The sequence below is a fragment of the Panthera pardus genome, unplaced genomic scaffold (assembly GCF_024362965.1).
Source record: "Panthera pardus isolate Hobbes unplaced genomic scaffold, ASM2436296v1 HiC_scaffold_27, whole genome shotgun sequence".
Lineage (NCBI taxonomy): Eukaryota > Metazoa > Chordata > Mammalia > Carnivora > Felidae > Panthera > Panthera pardus.
Window position 1 is genome coordinate 54,618,819 of NW_026526843.1, and position 24,690 is coordinate 54,643,508.

The 24,690-nt window shown below is 36.3% G+C and overlaps 1 protein-coding gene across 2 annotated transcripts in view; it reads left to right on the forward strand.

Moving 5' to 3' along the window:
- The first annotated feature begins 10,270 nt into the window (after nt 1–10,270).
- CHM (CHM Rab escort protein) overlaps nt 10,271–24,690 on the forward strand; it is a 254,693-nt gene continuing 240,273 nt past the window's right edge. For both annotated transcript variants that reach the window (XM_053891439.1, XM_053891440.1), the window contains exon 1: nt 10,271–10,350. In XM_053891439.1, coding sequence (XP_053747414.1) covers nt 10,302–10,350 — 49 coding nt within the window. In that variant the 5' untranslated portion in view covers nt 10,271–10,301. The remainder of the gene's footprint in view (nt 10,351–24,690) is intronic.

A 24,690-nucleotide genomic window follows, 5' to 3' on the forward strand; every position in this document is an offset into this window, starting at 1 on the left:
AAGAAGACCAAAGCAGGAGGCATCACAATCCCAGACTTTAGCCTCTACTACAAAGCTGTCATCATCAAGACAGCATGGTATTGGCATAAAAACAGACACATAGACCAATGGAATAGAATAGAAACCCCAGAACTAGACCCACAAACGTATGGCCAACTCATCTTTGACAAAGCAGGAAAGAACATCCAATGGAAAAAAAAGACATTCTCTTTAACAAATGGTGCTGGGAGAACTGGACAGCAACATGCAGAAGGTTGAAACTAGACCACTTTCTCACACCATTCACAAAAATAAACTCAAAATGGATAAAGGACCTGAATGTGAGACAGGAAACCATCAAAACCTTAGAGGAGAAAGCAGGAAAAGACCTCTCTGACCTCAGCCGTAGCAATCTCTTACTCGACACATCCCCAAAGGCAAGGGAATTAAAAGCAAAAGTGAATTACTGGGACCTTATGAAGATAAAAAGCTTCTGCACAGCAAAGGAAACAACCAACAAAACTAAAAGGCAACCAACGGAATGGGAAAAGATATTTGCAAATGACACATCGGACAAAGGGCTAGTATCCAAAATCTATAAAGAGCTCATCAAACTCCACACCCGAAAAACAAATAACCCAGTGAAGAAATGGGCAGAAAACATGAATAGACACTTCTCTAAAGAAGACATCCGGATGGCCAACAGGCACATGAAAATATGTTCAACGTCGCTCCTTATCAGGGAAATACAAATCAAAACCATACTCAGATACCACCTCATGCCAGTCAGAGTGGCCAAAATGAACAAATCAGGAGACTATAGATGCTGGCGAGGATGTGGAGAAACGGGAACCCTCTTGCACTGTTGGTGGGAATGCAAATTGGTGCAGCCGCTCTGGAAAGCAGTGTGGAGGTTCCTCAGAAAATTAAAAATAGACCTACCCTATGACCCAGCAATAGCACTGCTAGGAATTTGCCCAAGGGATACAGGGGTACTGATGCATAGGGGCACTTGTACCCCAATGTTTATAGCAGCACTCTCAACAATAGCCAAATTATGGAAAGAGCCTAAATGTCCATCAACTGATGAATGGATAAAGAAATTGTGGTTTATATACACAATGGAATACTACGTGGCAATGAGAAAAAATGAAATATGGCCTTTTGTAGCAACGTGGATGGAAGTGGAGAGTGTGATGCTAAGTGAAATAAGCCATACAGAGAAAGACAGATACCATATGGTTTCACTCTTATGTGGATCCTGAGAAACGTAACAGAAACCCATGGGGGAGGGGAAGAAAAAAAAAAAAAGAGGTTAGAGTGGGAGAGAGCCAAAGCATAAGAGACTGTTAAAAACTGAGAACAAACTGAGGGTTGATGGGGGGTGGGAGGGAGGGCAGGGTGGGTGATGGGTATTGAGGAGGGCAGCTTTTGGGATGAGCACTGGGTGTTGTATGGAAACCAATTTGACAGTAAATTTCACATATTAAAAAATAAAATAAAGAAAAAAAATAAATTCTACTACTGAAAAAAAAAGAATAATGAAAACAATAAAAAAAAAAACATGACTGTAGCCTTTTGGCAGGAGGAAGGAGGGAAAGCATCCATGAGAAGGTATAGTGGCAGTGGTAGACATTAGTACTATAGAAACATAGAGATAATTCCTGTTTTTTAGCAGGTATTTCATACATTTCTCTCCACACTCCTATTTTGTACTTATAAAGAATATAAAATATAGTTCAAATGCCCTCATTATAGTCAAACTTGTCACAAAGTTAGTCCAAACATGAAATGACTCTATTCCTAACGGTTTGAGTCATACATTGACTGAATAAAACATTATCCTTGAGGATTAAAGAAAATAAAAGTTCTGAATCTTAGGTTATTCAACTATTTCCTGATAAAGATTAATTAATTAAAAATGCTTTTGCATTGAAAAACAACATAAATGCATTATAGTAAAAAAAACTATACTGATAAAATACCAGTAATAAGAGAGACTATTAGTACAAACTATAGAATATTTGAAAATTTTATTATGAATAGCCATGTTAAAAACTTTGATATGAGGTTTTGTAAGCAAATTTGGGGGGAATAATTCACCCTCTGAGATTAAATATATCTTTAAATTAAGAAGTTTTTTCTTATTATGGGGTGCCTGGGTCACTCAGTCAGTTAAGTGTTCAACTTCAGCTTAGGTCATGATCTCAGGGTTGGTGAGTTCGAGCCCCGCATCAAGCTCTACACTGACAGCGTGGAGCCTGCTGGGGATTTCAGTCTCCCTCTCTCTCTGTCCCTCCTCACTTGTGCTCTATCTCTCTCTTTCAAAATAAATAAGCAAACATTTTTAATAAAAAAAGATTTTTTAATGAAAAATGAAAAATCAAATATTATTCAAATGTGAACCCATCCCATATTGCAGTTTTCATGTGTTCACTCATTCATTCATTCTTTATATTTAAATGTTTTTAAGTTTATTAATTTTTAGAGAGAGAGAGGGAGAGCACACGTGAGTGGGGTAGGGGCAGAGAGAGAGGGAAGAGAGAATCCAAAGCAGGCTCCACTCTGTCAGCATGGAGCCTGATGTGGGGCTCAAACTCACCAATTGTGAGATCATGACATGAGCTGAAACCAAGAGTAGGACACAACTGACTGAGTCACCCAGGTACCCCATTCTTAATTTATTTTAATTTAATTTTATTTTTGAGAAATTAAGAGAGAGAGAGAGCATATGTATACATGTGTGAGTGGGGGAGGGGCAGAAGGAGAGGGAGAGAGAGAATCCCTAGCAGACTCTGTGCTGCCAGTGCAGAGCCTGATGCAGGGTTTGAACTCACAAACTGTGAGATCATAACCCGAGCTGAAATCAAGAGTCAGATGCTTAACTAATTGAACCACTCAGGCACCCCATCCATATATTTGATTTTTTACTTTGTGCAATCATACAGAAAGTTTATTATGTTCAAACTCTGAGGATAATAAAACAAATTGATTTATTGAATGATGAAATGCAAATGAAATGTTTATACATAACTTTTTCAATATGTGTGCTTGAATATGTTTAGACAATTCTAATTAACAGGATGTTACCATAACAAAATGTAGGAAAACTTTGCAATCAGGCCACTGAATATTCAGTTTAATTACATTGGTATGCACTTCTATTTACTTCTAATGCCAGGGATCCATTGGTAAAATAAATGCCCATTTTATGGTCTGTTATGCAGAAAATGTTTAATCCAGTATTAGATTTACTCTATTAAATCTTCCTTATTGAATGTGCTTATTCATCCATGCAAAATTTAGTATGTTGTTTTCTATTACCGACATTACAATTAAACAGATACAAGAAGAACAGCAAGACTATCTGTAAGGATTTGTGAAATTCCCACCAAATTATTCATAGCTTTTTTGTTTTGTTTTGCAAGGAAAGTGAAAAAATACAAATGTATTCTGAATATTTCTGTATTGAATAAACTGACAAATACAATAGTACAAATAATCATTTTGATACTAAAACTCATATTTAAAACATATTTCTGATATAGTGGAAATAATTGCTCTAACAACATTGATTATTGTTGAAAGGTAGAAATGAACATGAACTCAAAGAACCTGAATTTTATACAATGGAAAAAAGTATGATGGGATAATATTTGTACATATTTGAAATGGAAAAGTCCAAGCTGACTTCAACTGGGTATACCTCAAAGAGTGTGTATGCTCACAAAAGTACAACTTTGGGTAGTTTCAGGTTATTCTCCAGTAGACTGGATTTTCTCCACTTCCAGCTATGTTTTACTGTCCAGAATACTTGTGTTCATGAATTTTTATTATCACTACAACCACAGGGTTAGAGATAGAAAATTTTTAATTCAAAGCAAGCTCAAACATTAGTTCTGCATTAAAAAAAAAGTTTTTCCTTTGTAAGTGTGGAACTTGTATTAAGGAGTTAATAATTTACTTCCTTAACTGTTATTGCTTGTTTTTCACAGTGTTAAGAGATACACATTCATACAGACATAACTATTTTCTAAGAAGCTCTTGTAAACTTAAACTCAGAGTATCGGTGGTTTATCTGGCACTCTTACTTTAGTTTATACTAGATCAGTGTCTGGTAAGTTTGGTTGTTTACAATATAGTAAGAATGAGATTCCATGGTAGTGAATTGAATTTGTGTGTGTACGTGTGTGCACACATGGGTGTGTAAAATTATATGACTGCTGGATCATAAACTGTACTAGTAACACTGACATTTGGAACGAGTATGTATGTAATAGTTCTGGTCCATCTGGTCCCATTATCACTCCTAGAAATTTTTTTGCTGTGTCTTAATGATGGTGGGACAAAAACATCATCTGTGAAACACACAAGAAATGTTATTCTGAGTTAGACCAATAGTCCAGCCTAGTGTTTCCCAAAGTATGTTCTTCCTTTAAAAGTTATTTTGTCAAGTATACTAAAAAATTTTTTAAGGTTATTAAGAAATCTTCATAGCTCACATGTATATTTATTATAAAATATCTGAAGAATCCTCCAGTAAAGAAACCATTTGACTTTTATTGCTCTCTAATTGTATTTGATAGTGCAACCCCTATTAACATCCTACAGAATTACTTTTCCCCAGAAGACACTTTGGGAAAAAGGCTGGCCATGGCACTGAAAGGTGTTTCATAGGGGATTATTTTAGATCTCCACTCCTTCAGCATTTAAGAAACATTTATTAAGCTCTTATTCAATTACAGGCATCTTCTAGATGCTTAGGAGTCAGTGAACAAAGATCCCTACCCTCATAGTACTAACTTTTATAGTCCTTGAATTTATATAAGCCTTTCTTAAATATGCTTATATGTTCAATTCCCAAGCTATTAGGGAAGGAGAGAATTTGTATTTTACTTAAGAAAAAATTACATATTCTATAATACCACATGTCAAAAATAACTATTAACACGAAAAGTTTTGTTTTGGTCACATGAATTTAAAACCCAAAAGTCAGAGAAATATTGAGAGGATCAATATGGTGTCATATCATTTGACATATGAATAAAACAATTCACTAGTCTGCAGGATAAATTTAAAATGAGAAAATGCTGAATCACCAAATATATGCATTTAAAATGTTGACAAATACTGCCAAATTTCTTTCAACAAATTGTATCAATTTCCACTTCCATTAGCACTGTATGAGTGAGCTTGCTCCCTCAGAAGTTTATCAATACTGTATGTTATCAAATAATTTCATTTTTGCCAATCTGATTGATGGAAGTTGGTATCTCCCACATGCTCACAATGACTGCTGCTGCTATTACCACTACTACTACTGCTGCTACTATTTATTGAGTGCTTACTACCATCAAATACAGTGTTAAGGGCTTTATTTACCCCTCATAACTCCCATGGGGGGTAAGTTATATTATTGTTGCAATTTTACATATGAGGAAACTGAGGTTAAGAAATGTTAAGTAACTTATCTGAGACCATTCAGTTGGTAGAAGATAAAATTGGGACTCCAATCTAGGAAGTCTGGCAAAGAGTCTGAACTCATAACCATTATTCTATATTGCCTCTCCAAGAAAATGATGTTCGTTGCAATATCATTTGTTGTAGGAAAAAACTAAATATCCATCAATAGAGGAATATTAAGTAAAATCATGTCATATTCATACAATGGAATTATAGGAAAGCATTAAAAATGAGGTGTCCCTATATGTTCTGAGAACATAGGATCTCCTAAATATATTATGTAAAAAAAAACACATGGCAGAATTTCTCTATTTAAGGGATGATTAATATTCCTTTGTATAAATCTATGTAAACATATATGTGTCTATGTGTGTGTATATGTGTGTGTGTGTGTGTGTGTGTGTGTGTGTGTATCTCCATTCATCTGTTGATGAACACTGAAGTTGTTTCTATATCTTGGCTACTGTGAATAATGTTGCAATGAACATAGGAGTGCAGATATATCTTTGAGATATTGATTTTATTTGCTTTGGATATATACCCAGAAGTGGGATTTCAGCAGATATTTTTCAGTGCCTACTATATGCTAGGCACTGAATGATGGTACTGGAAATATAATGATGAAAAACATAGGTATGGCCCTTGCCTTTGCATAACTCATCTCCTAGGAGGGTAACAGATGTAAAATAAGAAACTGCATAAGTAATTTGATATTTCCAATCATGAAAAGTTGAACAAAGGAGAAGTATAGGGTGAAAGGAGACTTAAGGTAGATTGAGGATTAGATGAAGACTTACAAGAGAAAGTGATATTCTGAATGAACTGCAAAATGAGTAGGATTAAGCTAAGAGAAAGGGAGAAGAAGGACAAAAGTATACCTCAGGAATATGGAAGAACATGAATGAAGGCCCTGAAGAAGGAAGGAGCATGGTGTATCAGACAAAACGAAGGAGAGACAATATGGTTGGAGCTTAGAGAGAGAAGGGTGACAGGTATGAGAAGAGCCTGGAGAGTTCAGCAGGGACTTTTAGACCATGCTTAAAATTTTGGAGTGTATTTTAAGAGTAATGGGAAATCATGTCGATTTTAGGTAGGGGAGGACATAATTAGATTTGAATTTTTTTAAGATCTAATTTTTTTTTAATTTTTTTTAACGTTTATTTATTTTTGAGACAGAGAGAGACAGAGCATGAACAGGGGAGGGGCAGAGAGAGAGGGAGACACAGAATCTGAAACGGGCTCCAGGCTCTGAGCTGTCAGCACAGAGCCTGATGCGGGGCTCAAACTCACGGACCATGAGATCATGACCTGAGCCGAAGTCCGACGCTTAACCGACTGAGCCACCCAGGCGCCCCTTTAAGATCTAATTTTTAAGTAACCTCTATGCCCAATGTGAGTCTTGAACTCACAACTCTGAGACCAAGAGCCACATGCTCCACCAACTAAGCCAGCCAGGTGCCCTTATATTTGAATTAAAAATTTTTTTTAATCTTTTTTAAAAAAAGTTTATTTATTTTGAGAGAGAGAGTGCAAGCAGGGTAGGGGCAGAGAGAGAGGGAGGGAGAGAAAGAATCCCAATCTGTGCTGACAGTGTGGAGTCTGATGCAGGGCTCAACCTCACAAACCGTGAGATCATGACCTGAGCTGAAATCAAGAGTTAGCCGCTAAAATGACTGAGCCACCCAGATGCCCCTAGATTTGAATTTTTAAGAGTTTACTCTCCTCTACAGTGGACTGGAGAGAAGCAAGCATAAATCAAGGGTCGAGCTGGGGCCTATTGTAGTAGTCTAGGCAAGAGATTACGGGGGCAGTCCAGATTGAGAGGTGGGTATGTTTACAATATAACTTTGAGATAGATATGGCAAGAGTTGATGATGAATTGGTTTAAGAGTGAAAGAGAATGATATATCAAGGATAATTCTTAAGTTTTTGACTTGAGTAACTAATTAGAAGGTAGTACCATTTCTGAGGTAGGGAACACTGGATGAAGAGGTTTGGGAGTGGGGCTGAAATGTTCAGGAGTTCAGTAGTGGACATGTTCAGAAGAGATGTTGAGTAAGGGATTGGATATATGGATCTGGAGCTCAAAGGAAAGGCCAGGGATAGAGACCATTAAATTACCAGTTTATAAACATTTGTTATGTCAGATCACACAGTTATGTAACCTTCTGAATACAAGGTAAATATTCAGGGAATCATGGTTTTCAACTCAGGAAACCATTAAGTACAAAATTAGGATCACAGTGACTTAATAGGGTAAGTCAATATGTATCCATCATCTCGTACTATGACTTATCCAAATAAAATATTTCACTTCTAAAAAATAGACATCCTTAGAATAACAGAATAGACAGCAATTAAGCTGCTTTGCTTCATCCTATTTTACTGACATTATCAACCCCTATATTTGTCTTTACAGGAGATCTATAAAAATACATTTGAAATAAAAGGTATTTTGAACACTTTCTCCATGCAGAGGCTTTAATTTTTTCTAATGTAACCATATTTTCCATGTTCAGAGAGTGTATAATAGAGAAAGGACAGCTAAATATACGCTGGCAATTTTATTTTTCCAAGGGTCCTGCTTTCTAACTTCAGAATAAAAGGGATTTCACACTTGATCTTAGCCAAAAGGCCGAGAAGCGATGAGAATAAAAGGGATTTCATATGTGAGGCAAAACATATTGGAATATTAGCATGACAGAGCAATTACTTGTTTATTTTGTTTTATACCCTATTAGATGTAAACTTAATGAAGTCAGAGGTTTTTGTCTGTTTTATTCATTGCTGTAATTCCATCATCTAAATCAGTGTTTTGCACATAGTAGGTATTCAATAAATATTTGAGGAAAATTGAATGAAATGATAAGTAGTGTCTTCACAGTGTGTCTGATTGTTATAAAATTTCTGAATCCATAAGTGTGTCTACTTGTTATAAAATTTCTGAATCCATAGAAAGATACACTCATATTGAAAAAGATACACACACAAGTATACAGATATTGCCAAAGTATGATAGAGATACCTTAATTTATCATGTTTTTAACTACCCATCCATAGTTTCTCACTGTTAAAGGAGATTTTGGAAAGTTTCCTGTGTTTACTCTGGGAAATCTATTAATTTTCATTTCCACTGATGGTATTAAGAATCTCATAGATCTAACAGATAAGATCTATTTCACTTCTGATAGTACTCAAAACTTTCTTTTCATATCAAGGCAAATGGCAGAGTGATTTACTGAACAATACCTTACACTTCTCAAAGAAATCTCTTACACAAAATATTCATCAGAGGACCGTATCACAAAAGAATTGTTCAATACATCCAGATAACCCATAAAATAAATTAATGAAACATGTAAAATGTTGCTAAAGATTATGGCAAAATGCAGCAAAACAAAACAAAACCCAACCCCAGTAAAGTACAGTTTTAAAGAATTTTCATGGAACCTTAGCAAAGAAACAGGTATTGAGCATCTTCAAAATATGACACATGATAGTTGTGGGTAGATATAAAGATGGAATACTCAGTCCCTGTATTCACAGTACTTACCATCTATTAAGGGAGTCAGAACTAACCAGTTCAGCAAACACTGGCATCCTACTAAGCAATAGGCCCACGTTAGATGCAGGGGGTAAAAAGATAAATAAGGCACAGTCCCTGTCATAGAAGGTCTTATAATTTAGGCCTATCTGGGTGTGTATTTTTGTACATATGTAGATATGTGTACTGTATAGGAACCAACCTAAATGCAAATAATTTCAGGGCAATATGGAAGACTATGACAGAATGTTAGCACTACCTATGGAAATTTAACCCAATATAGGGAGGACATAAAAGGAGGAGGTGGTAGAAGCTGAGCTGAATCTTAAGGATATGTTAGGTAGAGAATGGGAAGATAATCCCATGCTGGAGGAACAACAGTGAGACTGGGAAACCACAAACGATTCAGAGGACAAGTTGTGTAAGGGAAGGTCCACTACTGCACTCGCTTTGAATTATTTTGAGACGCTTATAAAATAACTACACAACGAACCCTAAAGCCCCTCATCAAATACAATCACTTTACTATAAATGGTATTTTATCATGGTCATTTTTGCAGCAGCTTATCAGAAGAATCTTGTATGGACTCCGTGCATATGTATAAAAAACTAGATTCAGAATCATTAGACGCTTATCAAGCAACTACTATGCTTTCATATCTTTTTTCGCTGCTGTAAAGCAAGGCTAATTTTCTAAATATATACTCCCGGATGTCCGGCTGGACTAACTAGAACAAATGCAAACTCAATTTAGGTTCCATTCTGGCGAAACTAGGGCTAGACTAGGGCGAGACGGTTTTCGTGGGTTTTCATTGGGGAGATATGGAGGCAAAAAATATATGGGATATAGTTTTGAAGTGTTGGTGCGTAAAATTATGCCTCAGAGGCCAAAACAAAAGAACAGACTCGCTGGGGGAAACAGTTTCAAGACTGGAATGAAAATGTCCTTTGTTCACAGAGCAATCCCCTTTCAATTTCACTCCACCCTTCATATATTCCAATTCTTGCTTCATCGTCAAGGAACACCCAGGTTTTGCCACATTCATCCTAGCTAGCTAGAGTGAAAATCTCCACCTCATTACTACCTCAAACCTCCAGGCTAAATGCGCCACTGCACTCTGCCTGGAAAATAAATTGAGCTTTTAACATTCGCGTAAACATTTCAAATAAAATGTTGTAGCCGCCTACCTGGACCGGCCACCCAAGAACTACAATATCCAGAATGCACTGTTTTCCCTTCCGCCTTCTACCGGGGCAATGCCTGACTTGATCTCATTTCCACAAGCGATAGTCACATGACACGTTTTCTCTCAAGATGGCGGATAATCTCCCTTCGGAGTTTGACGTGATCGTAATAGGGACGGGTATGTGTGGCTCTGGTACTCTCCGAACAAAGTGTAGGAAGTCTATCTCGTTCCTACCTTTTCTGTCAGTGGCGAAGTTTGGTGAGAAATGCCGGGGGTTGAGCATAGCAGGGAGGACTGGAAGGAAGTGAGGTAGTGTGGAGTCAGCGCGGGAGTTAGCAGCTCCAGGGAGGGGCTTGGACCCACGGTGCTTAGCGCCATTTGAGTAGGGGTCGATATGATCGATGCCGATTGCTGAGGTTGGTTGCTGCGGGTGGTTCCTGTAATTTCCTTAGAGGGTGGTGGGTTTTGCAGTGTCATGAGAATGGAGGATCGGGACTTTATCAATGGAGACGCCTTTTGGCATAACATTATCCCCACCTTGTTGATTTCAAGGCGATATTCTCCGTAATTTTGTCTCGCCCTTCAGTAGGAGTTTTTCATATATTTATGTAGTCCTAGGGTGAATTGCAGCTCGGATACAGCTTAGCCTTCAGTTTTTCGAGAAGGATGCTCAGGTGTTGTCCGTGTGCGTATTAATTACTAGGACCAGGAAACGGATTCTTTTCTATTATGTTGAGAGGCCTGGGGAATTGTATTTTGTTGAGGTAGCCATTATTCCTGCTTTATGATGCTGAAAGGTAGCGTTTTGCTTTCTGACACCCACCTATCTACTCACAACTAAATGAGCTGAGAAGAAGCTTCTGTGAATTCCATTTCAGGTGTGTGACCTTATCTTCCCCTTGTTTTCCCATCATTTATTCTCCATGTTTTGGGTGGAGCCAGAAAATCCCCTTCAATATCTAGTTGACAAATTCAGCGTACCACTTGTGGTAGAAGACATTTGGCAGCAGTTAGTATTTTGTTTTTTAACAGTGTAAAGGGTGGGTTTGAAATGTGGTGAAATAGGTTGTTGAGTGGGGTTTTCTCCTGTTTGCAGAATGTGGTAGGCCTGAAAAGCTCTGGTGGATGAATATCTGTCCATTGTGTTAATGAATGGAGTTAGCTGTTTTCTCAAACAGTAGGGGCAGCCATGTTGCCAGGGCCGAGTAAAAATTATAGCTACCTGGTTTTGAATGCTTATTATTTGCTAATCGATGTGCTAAGCACTTTACAAGCTGTATGCAATTCTCACAACCACCTCGTTAGAGTAGGTATTCTCTACACTTTACAGAAGAGGAAACTGGGGCTTAGAAAGGTTGCAGTGTGCTCAAGATCACACAGCTGGTAAATTTCCAAAGGCCCATTCCATCTCAGAAGGAGAATCAGTGGTTCAGACCCTTAGAGTTAACCCATTTAACTCTAATATACTCTAATAATTGGGAAAAGTTACTAAATCTTGCAGGTATTTAAATATGCCTGTTTGAATTACTAGGGCATTTAATCTCTCTGAGCCTCAGTTTCCTTGTTTTTAAATACAGAGAGGGTAAACTAGATATCCTTTCAGGTGTTGTCTAATCAAAAATTCTTATTGTAGTGGCACTTGGGTAATTGTTCTCAGGACAGCAGACATGTTTATTCCCATCCTGAAAACTGCATGGCTGCAGATAACTTGTCTGTAGCTGCTGTGAACACATGTTGGATGAGAGCTGGAAGGAGCCTATAGACTATTCATTTGTTCTCTCCACTCTATCTTGAAACTGAGAAGAACATCCATTTTTGAATAGTTGTTAATACCATACTTGGATTCTATATTATTGCCTTTCTTTTTTGTTACCTAGAAAGTTGGGGTGTTTTTAAAATTTTTTGAAACATTAAGAGATTTTTTTCCTATCTGGATTCAAATTTTAATTGATAAGAGTGCTAATTCCTATTAAATGCTACTAATTCTTATAACAAATAGTTTGCTTTCTGGTTCAGTTCATAATATGAACTACTTTCATTCTGTTAGAGTCTGTTATGGTAGAGGTAGGAAGATGCTGTGTGTGATCCAGAAAATTGAATTAGGTGGCATCTGGTGTATTTAAAAAAAGATTCACTTTAGACTTGTTCCAGTGAGAGTAATATTTCTCAAAGTATGGGAAAAACTTATTTGAAGTTAATCTTAAAAGTTGTTTTTCATATCACTTACTGGTGAACATAATCTGAGTTTATCAAGCACATTGCATAAATTCATGTTATGAAGCTTTGTTTTTAGGCATGTCAAGATGGAAAAATTAGTTAAAAGTTGTTTCCCAAATGACTTCAATAATTCCAATCATTATTTAATCGGAATTATTTATTTAAATCCAATTTAGTTACCATCTAGTGTAATAATGATTTCAGGAATATAATTTAGTGATTCCTCACTAGATACAACACCCAGTGCTCATCCAAACAAGTGCCCTTCTTAATGCCCATCACCCATTTAGCCCATCCCCCACCCAACACCCATTCAGCAACCCTCAGTTCTCTGTATTTAAGAGTCTCTTAAGGTTTGTGTTCCTCTCTGTTTTTATCTTATTTTTGCTTCCCTTCCTTTATGTTCATCTTTAATTTGAATTATTTTTAATGTGTTTGGAGTATTTCTTTTTTGAAATAGTTTGCTGAAAGTGGCCTTAAAAATGTTTGCATTACTAAATACTAGCTTGAGTAAATCTTAGGAAAAGCAGCGTTTCTTAGATTCAGTTTTACTGAAAAAAGCAGAGTTAATCATGCATGTATCACAAACATGAAGAAGTAGGCTATGAAATGTAATTTTTATTTTAGTAAATTTAGTTCTAGTTATGTCATCAAGAGACCATTGCTTCAAGTAAAATCATATGTGGATAATACTTAAATCCCTTTGTCTTTGATTAGTGTTTTTCTGTTTTTTGTTTTTTACTTTACATATCATAAGATTTCCCCTAAGATCATGTTTTGAAGAGATTATGGGAAGATAAAGTTTTGTATGTATTTTCTTAGTTATGTCTATTTCCTTTTGATTACAAAATACAGGAAATATCTCTCAGACACCCAAAGGCAGATGAATAAAATAAAGTGTTTGAACTGTGAAAAATAAAGTAGAAAATGGAAAAAAGGAAGGAAGGCTGACTGGAGTCTCAAAGGAGAGGACAAAACTGGAAATAAATGATGTGTCTAGAAAGTGGCTTTCAGTTGGGGTACACAGTCGTCATTTTCAAGGCATTTTGCCGTTTAAAAAGACATTGGAATGATAATTTTGTAGGTTACAGAGAAGTATCCTTGGTTTCAGGTTAAAAATAGTCCCAGTAACATAACACCTCAATGGAGGTGACATCAGGCAACCTCTGTAATCTGCAGTCTGCTTCAGAGCCAACAATTCAACAGAAGAGCAGGCAAGATGGAAGTTAGGAGAGCTATGGTAATATTGACGTGCTTCTTACATAGTGGAATCCTTCAGGCCCTTAATTAGAGCATATTTATTCTAATTTTATAAATAATTCTAGTGTTCTCAGAGCATATTTAGAAACATCCTATTTAGAAGATACAGTGTTATCAACTTCTACAAAAGCTGTATTTGGGTGGTGTCATTAGACATAAGTGACAGTTCATTTCTTAATAGGAAAGGGAAGAGACAGACACCTAAAGTGCAAGCCTACATCCAACAGTACAATGGCCTGGGACCAGTTTATGTAGTGACAAACACTCATTTTTCAGAGTATTCAACTCACATTTACTCAGAACTTAGTCTCTGCCCTTGTGAAGTTTACGATATTGCCTATTTTCAGAGACTGGTTGAGGTTTCTGACAGTCACATCCACAGAACTGTTTGTTCTTAAATGTGGGCTTTTCATTGCATCCTTTTTGCTTTCTGAAGACCACATAGTGATTCAGTCTGGATCCCTTTTCTTTCTGAAACACCACAGACATTATATTTTGGGGAGTTCTTTCCCTAAGACGGGCTAGCTTAAAATTTTTCCTGCAGAGGATAAACACATGGATCCATTTTATTTTAATTTTTATTTTAGACAGAGAGAGAGAGAGAACACACTCGTGCAGGCCAAGGTGGGGCAGAAAGAGAGGGAGACAGAGGATCCGAAGCAGGTCCTGCTTTGACAGCAGAGGAGCCCTATATGGGCCTCAAACTCACAAACCAGGAGATCATGACCTGAGCCAGAGTTGGACGCTTAACTGACTGAGCCACCCAGGTGCCCTAACATAGATCCTTTTTTTTTTTTAAGTTTATTTTTGAGAGAGAGGCAGAGAGAGAGAGGGAGACATAGAATCCAAAGCAGGCTCCAGGCTCTGAGCTGTCATCACAGAGCCTGAATTGGGTCAAACCCACGAATCATGAGATCATGACCTGAGCTGAAGTTGGACGCTTAACCAACTGAGCCACCTAGGTGCCTCTAGATCTTTTTTGACTTAAGAGTTTTATTGCTAAAGATTATGGGGAAAGAAATGAGATAACCAAAATAACAAACATAAGAGAAATTACAAAAGTATTGCTCTTATATTGTGACTATGTTGCTAGATAGTGCTCGACATAGTACAATAATAGATGTGACAGCATGGTGTGATGGGAATCACTTGACCTTTCTATTGGGTGACTTTGGACAAATTGCATCTCCTCTTGGGATACCAGTTTGTTCATCTGTAAAGTGGGAGATTTGAATTAGGTGACCTATCTACTAGTTGTAAAGTTGAGTGTTCTGCACCATTGTGCGTGCAGAAGTGTGACCCTGTGTCCTTGAAAAGGCTAAATTCTGTCTAGTCCTTTCAAGAAGTCAAGTCAGTGTTTAATATACTTTAAAAATTTTTGTATCAAAAAAAATAAATAAAAATTTTTGTATCAAAATGGCTCATAAAAATTTTTTTGAAAGCAAGAAGTTGCTTTTATCAGGAAGGGCATGTAGGTAGCACACTTCCATTCTTTGATGTTGGTTAAGAATCAGAAAGTCAACCTTGGCTGGCAGCTCAGTGACTATAATACTTATGATGGTGGTGGTGTAGCTTCACTTCTCTAAATGTTTGGGGATGGTAGTGCTGCAAGAGGTTTCGTGGAAACATATTTACCAAATATGCCTTTGTGCCAGACTCTGTGCTAAGTGATTTCCCACATACATATTTTATTTAATCTTCTCTCAGAATGGCTGTATGAGTTCTAACATGACAGGATGTTCATACTTCTCTTTGTATTTCCAAACATACATGCACCTATGGTCCAGAGCTGAGTTTGTTTTTGTTTGTTTATTTTTTTTTTTGGTAATTGCAAGATGCCACCTATTTGTGGGTCATGAAATTAATTCCAGCATTAAAAGAAAAGAATAGAATATATTAGAATATGTTACATGTAGTAAGGATGAGTATAGTTTTATGAAACAAATATTTCATATACGTATAATAAATCACTATAAAATTCAAGCATATATACTATATACACATTTTTGGGGGGTGGTCAGGAGCAAAAAATCTTAAAGTCTAGAGGATATTAACTGAGTAACAATGAATAGTAATGGTAATTGTATTTCAAAAGTCCTTTAGTTTTAAAAATGCTATACCATCCTTATATTTTATTGACTTTGACATGTATGTGTCTCATTTGAGCAATGTAATTGACAATGTAGTTCTGAAGTGAGACAGACTGGGTTTGAATCAGCTGTGCCTCTTGTGCTACCTCATACATGTTCCTTAAAGCCTAAGTTTCAATATTCTTATCTCTACATGAGAACAAACTTCACAGAGCTCTGTTAAGGATTCGATGAAATAATTCCTATAAAATGCTTAGTAAATACTCAGAAAATGTAGTTGATTTTTATGGCCCATAATTCTATCCCAAGGTGCTTTTATCATCACTATTGCTACCTGAATGCTTTCAGGAAGGGCTCTTCATGGAAAGCAGAAGAAAGATTCAGGTGTCTGAGTCATTGTCCTCTTCCCCATTGGCTCATTGGTAAGAAAGACCTTTCGTTGTGCATTTATTACTACTGTTTCTAACAGATTTCTTATCTGGGTTTACAGGTTTTCTATCTTTTTCTTTTATTCTTTTTCATTTGTCAGCTTGATTTGTCATTTTATTTGTCTAAAGTTTTTTTTTTAATTAATTTATTAATTTAAAGAGAGAAAGAGAGAGAGAGTGCACAGGGAGGGGCAGAGAGAATCCCAAGCCAGGTCCACACTGCCTGTCAGCCCGATGCAGGGCTTGATCCTACGAACCATAAGACTACTGACCTGAGCTGAAATCAAGAGCCAGACACTCAACCAGCTGAGCCACCCAGGCACCCCTGTTTTGTTTAAAGATTTTGAACAGATTTATCTTCTTTGGGGCATAGTATGAAATGCTTCCTTGTCAGTGTAAGAATGTTGAAGGAGCTAAAGAAAGCCTAAAGATTTTGCTGTTCTGAAAAATGGTTTGCAATTCTTCAGGCATTTATTGATGGAAAAGTATGTCTTTTCTGCTTTCAGTACTGAGGAAAGTAAAGGGGGTTGTCTAATGCTGGAGGAGACTCTTTGGAAGAGGCTTATTCTTCCCTGTAAATCATAGCCAGTCCCTCAGAGAGAGCTACATTTGTTACCAGAGTTCCCTCTGCAGCATCATTTTCATCTCCCTTGCCTCATGTCATTTTCTCTAGTGTTCTCGTGATGTTTTGGAGAACTCAAGCTGCAGCAATTAAAATCAAATATGGCTGCTCACCATCACATTCCCATGTTTAACATAAAATCCCAATGCACAGAAACAATTACAATTCTGTATAATTGACCTGTTACTCATGCTAAATCACCTGCTATTCAGTTTCAATGCAGAGTCTTTTAACTAAAATGTTAGGTTGTGCGTGCTATGTATATGAATGGTTTTAAAAGTAAAATCGACCGAAAGTCGCTATCAGTTTTTATTAACATATATATTAAAACACTGTGTGTGTGTAATATGCTAGAGAGATTGGAAACATTTTGGGGTTATTTAGTCATGGCCAACACAATAGGCATACTTTGAAACATTGACTTACTGTGTTCTTGCTTTTCTAATTTTATTAAAGGGCAGTGTAAAAAGAGATGATAACTTATCACACATAGTGATTTTCCAAAGCAGGATTATGAGAGCCATCATATTATCATATTGAGGCTATTTAAAAAATAGTTTGCCAATAAGAGATCAGGGACAGCTTGGCCAGTATGCAAGTATTATTAGCATTAGTGTTATTAATACTTATTAGGGTAAGTATTTCATCTCATTGGATTTTACCAAGAATTTAAGTCATATTACTTGACCGATTTGGTTTATATCACTTTTAGAATAGTACCAACATCTACTTTTTTCCCTATGTAATGTTCTAACATATCTTTTTTTTCCAGCCTAGTGTTCACATTGAGTTACAATGGCTATTGGTTAATGGAGTTTTAATCATTTATATTGCTTTGAAATGTTTGGATCATATATCTGTGATCCACATTTGCACATTTGTTAAAACTACTTTCTTTTTTTCTTTTTTCTTGTCTTCTTACTCCTTTTTTTTTTTTTTTTGAGTGCAAGTGGGGGAGGGGGACAAAGGGAGGGATAGAACCCCAAGCAGGCTCCACACTCAGCACAGAGCCAGAAGTGGGGCTCGATCTCGGAACCCTGGAATTATATCCCAAGCCAAATCAAGGATCAGATGCTCAACCAACTGAGCCACCCAGGTGCACAAACTACTTTTCTATATATGAGTTTAAAATAATTATTATAGAAAACTTTACACAAGCTAAAGTATAGAGAAATAGGGCTTTATTTACAGATATAGGGCATATTAGGAAGATGCTGAGTTGTGAGTTATTTTTTAAATAAAAAAAATAATATTTGAGTATAGTTGACACAATTACATTAGTTTCAGATTTACAACTTAGTGATTTGACAAGTTTATATATTATACTATGTTCACCATAAGTGTAGTTACCATCTGTCTCATTGCATTGCTATTACAATATCATCAACTGTGTTCCTTATGCTCTCTGCCTTTCATTCCCATGACTTACTGAATTGTGAGTTCTAACCTTTATTTTTCTATGAACTGTATTACTTTGGCATGAGGTATATAAGCCAAATAGATGACAGAGAATTTCAGCACATACAACATACTGTTAAACAAATATATGAAACATATGCAAGTACTGTTCTAAGCTCTTTTTAAAATTTTTTTTAATGTTTATTTATTTTTGAGAGAAATAGAATGCATGCTGTCATAAGTGGGGGAGGGGCAGAGAGAGGAGGACACAGAATCTGAAGCAGGCTCCAGGCTCTGAGCTGTCAGCACAGAGCCTGATGTGGGGCTTGAACCCATGAACCATGAGATCACGACCTGAGCTGAAGTCCGATGCTTAACTGACTGAACGACCCTGGCGCCCCATCTTAAAACGCATCATTTCCTCTGATTCTCACAATAACCCTGTCTGTAGTGAATACAGTTAATCTCCATTTTACAAATATGTAACCTAAGTCTTAGTTAAGTTTAACCTAGGTCAAACTATTAAGACTGGAGTTACTGTAGCTAAAACTCTCTTATTACATTGAACTTGTAGGATTCTTCCAAGTAGAAAAATACCTTATACTACCAATATATATTTTTTTAATATTTTATTTATTTTGTTAATTTACATCCAAGTTAGTTAGCATATAGTGCAACAGTGATTTCAGGAGTAGATTCCTTAATGCCTCTTACCCATTTAGCCCATTCCCCTCCCCCCCCCCCAACAACCCCTTCAGTAATCCTCTGTTTGTTTTCCATATTGAAGAGTCTCTTATGTTTTGTCCCCCTCCCTGTTTTTATATTATTTTTGTTTCCCTTCCCTTATGTTTATCTGTTTGGTCTCTTAAAGTCCTCATGTGAGTGAAGTCATAAGATTTTTGTCTCTCTGACTGACTAATTTCACTTAGCATAATCCCCTCCAGTTCCATCCATGTAGTTGCAAATGGCAAGATTTCATTCTTTTTGATTGCCGAGTAACACTCCATTGTATATATACCACATCTTTATCCATTCATCCATCGATGGACACTTGGGCTCTTTCCATACGTTAGCTGTTGTTGATAGTGCTGCTTTAAACATGGGGGTGCATGTGCCCTTTTGAAACAGCACACCTGTATCCCTTGGATAAATACCTAGTAGTGCAATTGCTGGGTCATAGGGTAGTTGTATTTTTAATTTTTTAGGAACCTCCATACTGTTTTCCAGAGTGGCTGCACCAGCTTGTATTCCCACCAACAATGCAAAAAAGATCCTCTTTCTCCACATCCTCCCCAACATCTGTTGCCTGAGTTGTTAATGTTAGCCATTCTGACAGGTGTGAGGTGGTATCCCCTGGTTTTGATTTGTATTTCCCTGATGATGAGCGATGTTGAGCATTTTTTCATGTGTCAGTTGTCCATCTGGATGTCTTCTTTGGAGAAGTGTCTATTCATGTCTTTTGCCCATTTCTTCACTGGATTGTTTTTTGAGTGTTGAGTTTGATCACTTCTTTATAGATTTTAGATACTAACCCTTTATCTGATATGTCATTTGCAAATAATATTATAAATATTATATTAGTATGCCCTAGCTTTGTGGGTGGCAGTTGCTTCATTTTCTAGGAGTCACCATTTTTGACATTAAAATCCTGATGCCAACAAAGTCTTGTGGTATTAACTCATCATTGACAGCATCATGAAATCTCTATCAGCCTGCCAACCTTTTGATGAAGGTGAATTGCATGACATGGTTGTATTATTCCTTAAAACTGAGGGAAAAAAATCACAGCCACTAAAGTAATGGTAAAAAAAAAAAATGGGATCTGAGAATACAGTCAAATTTCAAGCAATAATCTGTTCTCATTGATTTCAAGATACATAATTAACCACTGAAATAAAATCATTGTTAAAAATGACATATAGGCTGCTTGTGCCTGTGCTGGAGCTTGCCATTTTATGTCTGTCTTTTTTAGTTTTCTTCACTTGCAAATTAAATTTTCAAGATCAAGTATTGGACTCATTGTCCTACTTTTGAAGCTTATCTTTTTTTGGTTGACTATTCTTTTGGTTCCTACAATTTTCAGTGTTTGTCAGAATTTACAATGGATGCATCTTAATTGGCAGAATGAATATGGTAATATCTTTTTCCTCCAAGGGCTGTGTTATTAACATAATAATAGCACTTTTATATATTTACTTCCAAACGTTTTCTCGGTTTGTGTGTATAGATGTATGTATATTTTTCTGTGTTTATAAAAGTGTATCAGACACTGTTTTGAAAGCTATTTTTCACCTCACAGTATGTCTTGAACATCATTCCATGTCAGCCAAATGGCCTTCCCAGTGTCCTTGTTACAAGTTTTTATTTAGAGATAATTATAGACTCACATGCAGTGGTAAGTTCTCACTTTATTAATGAGAAAATCCTGCATATACTTCACAGTATGTATATGGCAAGTAAAATTTTGGATAAATCATAAACAGGAAATTGACCTTACCCACTGACCTTATTCAGATTTCACGACAAGGAAGTTGACCTTACCCAATGACCTCATTCAGATTTCACTAGTTTTACATATAACTTGTGTTACTTTTGTTAACTGCCTTTGGAGATATGCATAAAAAGCCTTCCCCTCCAAGATTAAGTAAATATTAACTCAGTTTATTTTTCAATATTTTATTTTTTACATTTAAATTTAAATTCACTTGAAATTTACTTTGTTGTAGAGTACGAGTGTTTTTCCCCCCTCTAAATCACCAGCCAGTTATTCTAACACCATTGATCTAATAATCTGTTCTTACACCATTGAACTGAAATTACAATTTTTTTTTTTTTTTTTTTGTAGGGGAGTGGCATGCCTGGGTGACTCAGTCAGTTAAGCCTCTCACTATTGCTTTCAGTTCAGTCAGCTCAGGTCATGATCTCGTGGTTCGTGAGATCAGCTCTGTGTTGTGTGCTCTTCCAGCACAGATCCTGCTTGGGATTCTCTCTCCCTCTTTCTTAGCCCCTCCCCTGCTCTTGTGCATGTGTTCGCTCACTCACTCGCTCTGTCTCTTAAATAAATAAACTTAAAATTTTTTTTTTTTTTACCATATGATCAATTTTGGGGCTTTCTGACAATAATCTGAGTGTTTCTTTCAGCATATAGTCTCTTTCAAAGTGGGAACTATAAAGTAGGAATAGATTGAGTCATCTGATCTGTAGGGAAAGGATAACTTTTCCTCTTTGAAATCTGAAAAAACAAAAGATAATATTTAATATATTGAAAATTATAGCATCTACTTTGAAAAATAGAAAACCAAAAGAAAAAAAAAACAGAATAGGAATATTTGCAACTCCTAACAGGACTAATTACAGATAATGAGTACCTTCAAGTTTATATGAAAAATATCAAGATCTCTAGACAAATGGGCAGAAAAATATAAAGAGAAGATAGAAATAGCAAACTGCTGGGAAAATATTATTTCCTAATAGTTGAATTCAAAATAATTTAAAAATTAAAAACACTAAATTAAAAGTAACAATGAGTTGTCAGTGAAGTTGTATTCAATTAATATGATGATATTATAAATTGGGACAATATTTGGGAAAAGTAATTTGACAGTTTGTACTGAGAATTGTAAGTGTGTTTATTCCCTTAGACTCAGTAACTCCAGATCTGAGAATTTATTTTGAGAAAATCATTCAGTAGAGTTAAAAGCTACCAAAGTGACATCTATTTTAAAGCTGCTTATCATAGTGAAGTTTGAAAATAATATAAAAATTCTATAGTAAAGAGCTCTGAAATCTCCCAGGAGGCCAGCTAACTGGTGGAATGGGCAGTCTTACAATGTGGCCCAAGATCTGGTACACAGCTTTCATTTTTATTATAAGACATCATATGTACAAGTGAAATATGTGTATATGTGTGTGTATATTTATTTCAGTGAACAATAATAAAGTGAATGGTGCATATGTATGACCCAAGTAAAAAGACCATAACCAGAACATTACCAGAACTTTAGAAGTTCCCTGTGTGTACCACCATCATTTATCTTCTCTTCCTTTCCCACAGATGTAACCATTATGATAAGTTGTATTGTTCCCTTGTATTTTTTAAGGTGTTTTTATTTCATGTGTATGTATCTCTAAAAAATATATTGCCTTACCTGTTTTTGACCCTTGTCTAACTTTTGGAATTCTATTGTATGTATTCTTTTTGTGAGTTGCTTTTATTGGCCAGTGTTATGCTTGTGAGATTCATCTGTACAGATGCATACAGATGTAATCCCCCCACTCACATGTACTCGCATACACACACCACACACACGTACACACACACATGCTGACTACTACTGTGTTGTACTAGGTTTACAGATCTTCCAACTTCAGTAGGTTATGCCTATTTCCCAAAGTAATTATATATTTGCCCTTTGGTTTACAGCTTTTCAAGCCTCCCCCAACCCAGGAAATATGTAATCTTAAAAAAAAATATATTCATGATAAAATAAGATCATCTGTACATATCATTCTGCAACTTTTTCAGTCAATAATCCTCACATTTCTATCCATTATAGTACATTTTTATCTACAGTACACAGACTATATTTAACTTTCTACAAACATCCATCCCCAAATACCCTTCATAGTTGATATTTATAAATATGTGTCCAATTCAGTATTATGCTTTGCTTCTGGTTTTTAGTGTCCTGTAAGTCTGTTTTATCCTAGCATAGTTGTTGTTGTTGTTCCTTTTTTTAAATTTTTAACGATGACTGGAATGTTGAGACTGGGCCAGTGATCGTACAGAATGTTCTGCCTTTTGGATTTGGCTGCTTTCTTCCTTGTGGTATCAGTTACCTTATTTCTCTAGCCTATGTTTTTCCTGTAAACTGAGAATTACACCTAAAGGCTTGATGGATTCAGGTTAACATTTTTGGCTAGAATTTATTCTTAGTGATTGGATATTATGTTGGATCATACCGGAACACACATCATATCTAGTTGATCCACCATGAGTGTTGCTAAGATTAACCCTGGATTAGGATGATGACAATCTGATTCTTTGACTTGTATGGGTATGTTTTTCACTGTGTATTGGAAAAAATCTGTGTATTGGTAATTTAGCACTGTACAAATATTTGATTTGATACCAACTATTCACATAATTATTTTGCCATCAGTAAGTTTTATATAAATAAGTGTTTTCATTAGGCCTTGCAAAAGTTTTTATCTTTGATTCTTAGTTCTTTGATTTCTTCTACACTGAGTAGCTGCCACTGAATGCCAATTTAATAATTCATAAAAGGAAACACACCTTTCTAGCATTATTGGTGTCTACCGGTTAGACTACTCATTTCTGAAAATCAAGTCATTCAGGAAATTGAATTAATTGTAAGCTTGCCTGGTGGGGATCGGCAAAGAGATTTAGATGTCATATACTACTTAAAGGTATAGACTCAGGATGCCTGGGTGGCTCAGTTGGTTAAGCGTCCGACCTCAGTTCAGGTCATGATCTCACGGTTCATGAGTTAGAGCCCCGTGTTGGGCTCTGCTGACAGCTCAGAGCCTGGAGCCTGCTTTGGATTCTATGTCTCTCTCTCACTCTGCCCCTCCCCCACTTGCACTTGGTCTCTCTCAAAAATAAATAAACATTAAAAAAAGTTTTAAAAAACGTGTACAGACTTGAGGGGTGGCTGGGTGGCTCAGTCGGTTAAGCATCAGAATCTCGATTTCGGCTCAGGTTATGATCTCACAGTTGGTGAGTCTGAGCCCCACCTCAGGCTCTGTGCTGACAGCATGGAACCTGCTTGGGATTCTCTCTGTCCCTTTCTCTTTCTGCCCCTCCCCCACTCTCTTTCTCTCTCTGTCTCTCAAAATAAATAAATAAACTTAAAAAAAGAGTACAGACTCGAGGCAGCATGGCTAGGTTCCAATATTAACTTGACAGTTTTTGGGTATATGACTTTGGACAAATTACTTAACCCCTCTGTGTTTCAATTTCAGCCCTATGTATACATGTGGACAAAGAATGAAAAGTAAGGGAAAAATGAAAAATTGTTGGAGGTCAGGTTATGTATGATTAAAATATTTTCTTTAGTGCTGTATCATATTTGCAATGTAAGAGAAAATGAAAAAGAAATGTAGCTGTCATGCTGCTTTTTAGGCATTTTGTTACTGTTATTATTTTTAAACTAAAAGTTTTTTAAGTTTTTATTTTAATTCCAGTTAGTTAACATACATGGTTATATTAGTTTCAGGTTCAACAACTCCATACATCACCCAGTGCTCATCACTACAAGTGCATTCCTCAATCTCCATCACCTATTTAACCCATCCCTCAACCACCACCCCTTTGGTAACCATCTCTTTGTTCTCTATAGTTAGGAGTCTGTTTCTTGGTTTCTTTCTATGTATTTCCTTTTGCTCATTTGTATTGTTTGTTTTTTAATTTCACAAATGAGTGAAATAATATGGTATTTCTCTTTCTCTGACTGAGTTATCTGCCTTGCATTATACTTCC